The sequence below is a fragment of the Cygnus atratus genome, chromosome 29 (genome assembly GCF_013377495.2).
Source record: "Cygnus atratus isolate AKBS03 ecotype Queensland, Australia chromosome 29, CAtr_DNAZoo_HiC_assembly, whole genome shotgun sequence".
Classification (NCBI taxonomy): domain Eukaryota; kingdom Metazoa; phylum Chordata; class Aves; order Anseriformes; family Anatidae; genus Cygnus; species Cygnus atratus.
Window position 1 is genome coordinate 1668141 of NC_066390.1, and position 8354 is coordinate 1676494.

An 8354-nucleotide genomic window follows, 5' to 3' on the forward strand; every position below is an offset into this window, starting at 1 on the left:
TCCTCTACAAAGTTTTCCCCTTGTAAACACATTGTCAGGGAGTGTTTCTTTAGGAAAAGTCACAGTCCCTGTGGCAGTTAAAGTGTCTTCTGCCTGATGAGACAAATGCAACAACGCCACCGTCAGGATTACAGGCTGCACCACCACAGCGCAAGCCAAGGATTACAGACTCGTGTGCTGTTGGAAGGACTGGATTCTGACACAGTTCAGTCAATGGGAGGAGGAGGGTGGGTCGCTCCTGTGTGAAGAGCAGCCTACATGCTAGGGGAAAAAAAAAATACAGCTTACAATTCTGTTTCACTTAACACAGGCAGAGGATGTTATTGGAAAGCGTCAGCGAATTCAGCAATTTCTTTTTTAATTAATACTTTGAATAGATCCTGTAGTTACTTTCTTCACCAATACTAAAAGCAACACAGCATTAGGTAATAAAATACATTGCACAATAAAAAAACCATTAAAATTCTTAGTTAAGCTGAAAGATAAAAGGAAAAATATCTTATTTCACAAGCTGCCAAGGAGGGGAGTTGTTTGTTGTACTCATAAGTGTTGGTGTGCAAATCCTAGGACGACATTAACTCCCAGGTCCACTTCACTTCAGCATAGGAGAGGCAAAGAAGTTGGCTTGACGCCCCAGCTGGCTTGTTGACTTGCTTTTGCTCCCAAATCTAGTTCAAGAGAAGTAGAAAAATGAGGTTTGGCTTTTGGCTGTAGAGATCTACTTACTCAAACTTTACCCGCCTCTCAAAGTGTTCCTCTCCCTACTGTAAGGTCATGCTCGTTAACCATTACGCAACTTGCACGGTTACTGTAGCATTAAGGGAGAGAGTAGATCAAGTAGTAAATCCAAGCTGCTCCCGGAACTCTGTCCAAAAGTCTATTTTTACTTCTCCTTGAACACCCACACCACCTGTAGCGTACCAACATTTCCATAAAAGCACCCAGCAGCACTTACTTGGGGGTGGTTATGCTGAAGGTAGACCGGACCTTCTGGGACAGGGAGCTAGAGGACGGCGTCTTGGACAGCTGCTGTTCCGGAGTGGTGAGTGGTCCAAGCATGCTCACTATCAAAACACAGGCAACGAAGTGAGCAACATGAGGACAGCTGAGTTTTCACTGCTAGGCAAGCAACATTAGACATTGCCTAGCATCTGTCAAAGATACTAGACAAATCTGGTATTTTCTGGCATGCTTTCCTTCCCTCTTCCTGCACAAAGCATGCAGGGATGGCTAGTTCCAAGTCTCACAAGCAGCCTTGATTGAGGATCATTATTTTCCATACAGCAGCTGCACAGCCAATAGAGCAGCATTCAGCTGTTACCTTTAACATCTGGTGTCTGTGGAGTGGAGAAGGCATTGGTGTTCTCAATTACGTGTGCTGGGTCAATGTTTTCCTGCTCCACCAGCATCAGCTGGCTCCAGTACTCCACGGGCAGCAGCAGAAGCCGCTCCACTACCTACAGAAACACCCATGAGGAGGCAACGTTAGGAAGTGGTACACAGCATTACTGCACAGACAGACATCAGCTCACCTCCCTCCCGACAGAATTCTTTACGTGGGACACATTACTCACATCAGTCCTTTCTGCTGACCTACCTTGGGCTGCCGCTTAGTGTCCTGCAGTAACGTCATGGCGTCAGGATCAGGCACTGCGTGAGCAACTATCGTGGGGCCAAAGACTTTGGCCAAGTTGGTAACGTCCATTTTAGTGTCTGGGCTCTGAGCCACCCTACATTTAAAGAAAAAATAAAAGTAGCTTCCCCCCCTTCACCTTCCACACAGCCCCCCAGCCAACATGCACTTCAGCCTCTGAAAGAATGAAGACATTTTGCTCACAAGCAGTCATAAGAAACAGTTAGAGAAGGACCAGTGGCAATATCCCTCCCCCCTTCCAGAACTCTCAGCCCATCTGAACATACCGCTGCAGGTGAAGCATGAGAAACGCTAGGGTTTCCCTGTTGGCCTGAGGAAGTTCACCAACTGCCTGGTACATAGCAGCGATACTGTTGTCCTCATCCAAGATTTCTGGTGGAGGAGAAAAAAAAGTTTAGACCTGAGAAAGCAGTCTTAGATGCACAGCTGTAATATTCCCCTCACAGTAAGAGCTGCCTGAGGAACAAGGAAACTAGGAACTAGCCATTCTAATAATCCCTGCCATATCCTGCCCAAGCACTAGAATTTTTCTTTTTCCAAAACAGTACAGCAGAAGAGACCTCCCCAGCAGACTGGGTATCTGCAGCAGAAGCACTGAAGTCTGCCAGCTCACGTGTCAGATAAGCCTGCGACCATCAAACCTTTTACAAAGTATTGAAGGTGTCATTTAGCATCCCCTTACCTGCAGCTTCCATGAAAGTCTTGTTTAACCGGAACGTGAGAAGGGGTTCTTTCAAGCTGCGTAGGAAGTCTTTCAGAAGGCTGCAGATAGCATGGATATCATCCACTTTACTGAGCAAAGGAATGTTTTTTGATCTCAGGTACTTCTCTTTCAGCTCTCTCACTGTCTTGTCACAGCCAGATACCCGGTAAAGGCCCATCTGTAGGCAGAAAGCCTTGCTTACAGGCAGAATATAGACTGCACACATAAAACCTGCATTCTTCTGCTCCCACTTTCCCTCCACACCTGAGCACTCTGCATAGACACTGCTGCTCAGTCACAGTCACCCCACTGAGCAGCGCTACACACACCGTAAACCAGAGACGTTTGGGTTAACAATTTGCTTCTCTTAACACCACAACCTATTTCATTAGCACTGTTTCACACCTCATTTTGTTTTTACCTCATGTAGCCCTCGCTGCTCGATCTCATTAACACAGTGCACTATGATGGAAGGGATCATTGGAGGAGCAGAAGGGACATAGTCCATTAAGGTCCCCTAAGAGGTAGAAGAGCAGAAAAAAATAAGGTACTCAAGTCTCCAGGACTAATCTAGAGAGATCTAGACTCAAAAACATGCATTATTTCTCCTTCATCAGCCCTGGGAAGTGCAATACTGCACCCCTCAGCACAATGCCGCAGGATTGCCTATTCAGAGCTGCTATATACACGACTTGAGACTCTAACAAATCACCCCCGTCATGCACTGTCCTGGAACAATACTTCAGTAAGCCCATTTGTATTTCATCATGCAGCTCTGAGCAACAGGAGCTCTCCCGGAGAAGGCTGACTTGGAGCCTAAGCACGTTCCACCTCTAACCTAGGATTATTTGTGTCAGCAGCTACAGTCCCCCAAGCTCACCATACACACTCACCTCTCCAATTTGAACAGGAGTGCCAGTCAAGGTGGGGATACAGGGAAGGGGACAGCGGTCCCGACACTCTGGATGAGCGACCACACGGCAGCCTCTGCACTTCAGAGATATTTTTCCAAACTTTATTCTCTTTCCACAAGGAACACATGATTCCGGCTTGATAACCTAATGATTCAGAACATATAGATGTTATATAGGTATGGTTAACAGCGACTTCAGACATAACAGCTGGTAGCCTCTTATCAATAGCTTGATATCACAATAACACACACATTTAATGAAGCGAGATGAACTTGCAAGTTCTTCCTGACCTACCGTTTTTGAAACAAATTCATGCAGCCTCACTCCCCCATTGTTTTGTGGGGTGCAAGAGCCATTACTCTCCGATTTGGATTCCAGCTGCTTATTGCCCAAGTTTGACTCACTGTTCCAAGGCTGCAAAGGACCTGGAAGGCAGAAGAGGAGCGTTGGGTAGGTGGGAATCACTCCTTTGTGTAATCTTTGCTCCAAAAACGTGCATTATAAATCAGAGGCAGCTGCTTAGGTCCTGGAGGAAGGTAACTGATGTTACGGGACAGCCTCCAGCCCACTGCGTAGTTGCTTCAGGACTAGGACAAATGGAGACATGACACCTACCACTCTTCCTCTGACTTCTCAGGCTGTAAGGCACGGTCTGGATGGTAGAGATGGCTTCAATTGGGCCACCATCACTGGGGACCGTAACAGTTGTCTTCGCTACTATGGATTCATTTCCCTGTAACAAGAAGTATGTTGTTAGTGACAGCAATACTAGCAGGACAAGGGATTTGTTTTGGTTTGTCGGCCGTGGAAACAGGTACGCACTAAGACCAACTATTTTAATGCACGTGAACCCAGCCGGGACCACCGTACCTGGTCTGCAGTGGAGCCAATTGATCGTATTTTCTTCTGAGGACCTGGTGGGCCTTCAACGTACTGCCTAGAAGATCGCTGGAGAAATACAGTATTTTTGTCTACAAGGCACGCATACCATCAACATCGCGTTACAGGAGTTCAGTAGAATTAGAGGAGCAGAACGATTGTCTGCACACGGCACAACAGCATTAAGTTCTCTACAGTACCACTTTTCATTACAAACCAGAAGATAATCAGGAGGCCTCAACATGCAGCTCTTTCCAATGATTTTCCTAGCCAGCTTTATAATCCATCAATATCAATTTAGAGGGAAAAAAATAAGCAGCAACTGATCAAATCCCAGACTCTTAACTCTACTAGTGATGATTTTAGGCTGTGCTTTCCCACCAGTGCCTACTGCATGCTAACAGCAGACCAAAACAATCACAAGCTCCTTTACGTACAGGAAAGCATTCAGCTTCCTACAGACTTTTCTCCTAACGCAGTAGCTGTTAATGATTTTAAAATGCTTTCTAGCAAACTCTAGTCCATCACAAGGTATGTGTTTAATTAACTTTCACACAAAATCCACACAGCAGGTCTGAGTTACAGGAGAAGCACACCCATCTGAAGTTTGATTGTGACTAGCAGCTCAACATCATTATAGGTGGCTGCAAGATGACAGATGGTGACATTGTGTTAGCTAGGGCTAACAGTGGCATCTATTTGAAGCAAAAGAATCGAACGTACCCGCTTTTCTCTCCTTTTCAGTCTGACAGCTTTCACCATAGAGGAATCCCAGTCCTGTGGGAAATAAACAGTACTGGTTAGTTCAGTGTAAGTACCACACAGCCTCTGGTCTGGGCTTTCATTAAGTTTTACCCAATGGCACACCAGAGAAATGCAGATCAGCTCTACTAGTCTAATACTACAGTAATCTAAACACAAGGGGTCTCTGGAGACTATCCCTGAGGTTTTAATAGGGGAAGAAAACTTCAGGACTCCGAGTTACATTACCAGTGAATCATCAGTCTTGTCAAAGCTGATGTCTGACAGAATTGAGCCAGATTCATCAATTGTAGACAACCTAAAAAAAACAAAAATTAGAAGAAACATTCATTAGTTTGACCTTCTGTCAGCCACAACCCCAAAATCATCTCTCCAGAGCTTTATTTCAAACTCGACTATGAAGTAAAACTCCTTTGATACTGACGCAGCATGTGTTACAGACATACATGCAGCTAGATCAATATTTGCTACTGATGTGCTCAGACAAAACACTATTTTGCCTACCTTTTGTTGCCTGAACCTCCCATAGAAACCTGTGGCCTGTTAAGAAAGGCAAGGGCAGACTTTTGTTCTTCACTTAGCTGAATACTCCCCGATGCATCACACATGAGCAGCTCTCGAATCAGTTGTATTTGCCTCTCCTGGAAAGAGAGATAATATCTGAAGCTGCCACAGGATAAACAACTGTGTTTAATTACTGTAGGAACCAGTCTCAGGTATTTGAGATACCACGCAGATAGGCTCTCAGGACTTGTGACAATACACTGCTAATAGCTGCAAAGCATGCGCTCTGCCAGGTAACTCTGAACAGCAGCCACTCACCTTTCTCCAAACCAAAGCAGAAGGCTGCTACAATGAGCCAAGCCAGTTTGTTGGTGGTGGGGTTTGGCTTTGTTTGCCTCTCCAGGCAACAAGTTATCACGAGTGCCAGTCCTTATTGTCCATAGATCGATGCAGTTTAACCACCTCCCCTTCACGTTAACTGGAGCTAACAGGTAATAAAGGAAATACTCACCAGCTTCTCACAGTCCATTTCAGCTTTTTGCCTGCGTTTGATCTCCACATCCACTTGATTGCGAGCATGTTTCAACTTCACACCCAAAGCACTACATTCAGCTTCGGTTTTCATCAGAAGATCTTTGTACCTGCCAAGCTCATGCTCTGTTTTCTGCAGTCTTCTCCGATATTCGTCGAAGTTCTTTGCTAACTGAATAAATTCTGGAGAGAAGGCAGATATATCTTTAACTACTCAGGCAAACAGAGGAGATGCAGCAACCCTCCTTTCACTGAGGGTAGGTTTCTATTAATATAGCTTGCTCTTAACTGAAGAGAGTTGCAAAGCTGGCCTTTCAGCAAACCCAGCTACACTCTAGATGCTCACAAGATCTCACAGCTTTTCTGCTCAATACTGACACACAGGATTTGGTCTGAAAAGACCCTGAATGAGACCCTGCACAGATCAAGTCAGCTTACTGTCAGTCTGTGACTTCACATTTCTCAAGAAAGCTCAAGAAAGGAGGAAAAAAACTCAAATCTGAGTGCCTGCAGCAGTCTTATTACTCACTGCCTCATCAACAGATTCTTCAGTAACAGCTAATAATGTTTGCTGTAAGTTTATAAACAAACAAGCACAACATCCCACTTAGGCTGCCCACTGAAACAAGACTTACGGTACTCATTTCCTTCACTTAGAACTTCAGCCTGGCGCACGAGTTGGTCAAACATACGCAGTAAATTCAGCGTGGCGGCCTCCATCTTCCTGCCAAGAAACCAGAATTAAACAAACAGCCCAGCCCTTTCTTCCCACCTCCGAATGGAAAATGCGTTACCAGTCCAAAGAAAAGAGAATTTGCTTCAGGATTTTTTTTAAGGCAAGTTTTGGAAGCTGCACAAACAAAAACACATTAAGAGATATGTTTCATGGAGATACATGCATCTAAACACTTTCCTAGGAAGTACAGATCCTCATTCCTCCACAGTTTAAGGATAGCACAGCCATACATAGAGGCAGCATGGCTCCTCACCTGACTGCCTCAAATAACCTCCAGTACACTACAGAGGTTCAGAACCCGAGGCAAAGTGAGGGATCCCAAACTCTTTCCCTTCTGAAAGGCTGCAGAGCACAGCCTGTGCCCAGGCTGTGAGTAACTCAGTACTATATAGGCCACTAAAAATCTGTAGGTTTTCAGAGCTCCTACGATAAAAATAGAAGCAACGTTCTGGGGAATTTTAATACCGTTTTATATTTAGCTGCATTTTAAGTTACAGCTCCTGCTGCAAATAGCTTTTAAAAATGCAGACAGTCAGCACATTTTCCTCAATCAGTAGCAACAATGGCATAAACAGAAGCAACAAAGGGGAAAGTCTCCAGCTCAGCACCACAGAAATCACTTCTCCGATGCACGAGGTTGCTGCAGCCCACAGGGCAACCCCAATTAAAAAATTAGCAGCAGGAGCAGGTGCAGGCACTGCTGGGAGAGGTACCAGGACGGGGGACAACACACACCAGAATGCTCTGGAGACCACCAGGTAAAGCTCCAAAGGGCTTTATTCAGTTATGGACTCCACAGACACACACACATATATATATATAGAGGGGGGCTTCTATGGACCCTACGGGCACATACAGGGGGGCATGTGCAGACCCTACAGACACATATACTTATACGGGGGTATGTATGGACCCTACAGACACACAGAAATATGGGGGCTTTCAGTCTTAAACAGACCACAAGGTGCGGAAGGGCTTTCTGCTTAAAAAGCCTTCCTTGTAGCCTGCTTTATTCGTCGCAAAGGGCACTTCAACGGCTTTGTACCATAGCTTACAACACCAGAACCCCCAGTGGGGGGAGAGGAAGATAATAAAATAAAATTAAATCAAATTTTTAAAAAGATCTCTCGGGTAGACGGGCACCAGGCCAAGACAGGCGGCTCCCCTGGGTGGTGGAGGGCTGAGGCGCCGGCTCGCCCCCAAAGAGGGGACGCAGCCCGGTGCCCAGCCCGGTGTCGAAGCCCCCCCGGTTCGCCTCAGCCGCCCCCCGCCCCACTCACCTCAGCCGCCGGCCCGGCGCGGAGCGAGCTCCGGCTCCAACCGCCCAGCCTAACCGCCCCGCGATTCGGTTTGAATCCCTGCCGCCAGCCAATCCCGAGGCGCGCTCCGCCCTCCCGGCCTCTCATTGGCTCTGCTCGCCGCGCGTTTGAAGACGAGCCGGCGCCATGTCTGTTAAGGGCGAGGTTTCTCCTCGCCACGCAGCGGAGCGAGCATGGGCCGCGGTCGCTTGATGAAGGCGAAGCGGCGCCATCTTTACTGCTGGTAGCTGTTTGCAGCCCGCGTTGCTTAGCAACGGAGCAGGCGGGCGATGCCGGCTGGGCCTGAACTCCCCAAACCGAGGGCTGCTTCTACTGCAGCCATTGGCACCAAAGGGCTGTTTTGGGCAGAAAA

The 8354-nt window shown here is 46.8% G+C and overlaps 1 protein-coding gene across 4 annotated transcripts; it reads right to left on the reverse strand.

Moving 5' to 3' along the window:
* Window positions 1-290: 290 nt before the first annotated feature.
* RACGAP1 (Rac GTPase activating protein 1) lies at window positions 291-8070 on the reverse strand. 4 transcript variants are annotated; one of them, XM_035570322.2, is made up of 17 exons: window positions 7964-8070; window positions 6583-6671; window positions 5928-6130; window positions 5417-5553; window positions 5141-5210; window positions 4874-4927; window positions 4142-4219; window positions 3887-4004; window positions 3566-3696; window positions 3251-3415; window positions 2779-2874; window positions 2337-2535; window positions 1921-2026; window positions 1598-1730; window positions 1322-1457; window positions 956-1064; window positions 291-668 (listed from the first exon to the last, which is right to left on the reverse strand). In XM_035570322.2, the coding sequence occupies exons 2-17, from the start codon at window positions 6665-6667 to the stop codon at window positions 593-595; spliced, it is 1896 nt and encodes a 631-aa protein (XP_035426215.1). In that variant the 5' UTR covers window positions 6668-6671; window positions 7964-8070; the 3' UTR covers window positions 291-592. The 4 variants fall into 4 exon arrangements, with proteins under 4 accessions (XP_035426215.1, XP_050571900.1, XP_050571903.1 ...); XM_050715943.1 differs by having other exon boundaries at window positions 1322-1453; window positions 1594-1730; window positions 7964-8047; XM_050715946.1 differs by having other exon boundaries at window positions 6583-6667; window positions 7964-8005.
* Between the last annotated feature and the right edge of the window lie 284 nt (window positions 8071-8354).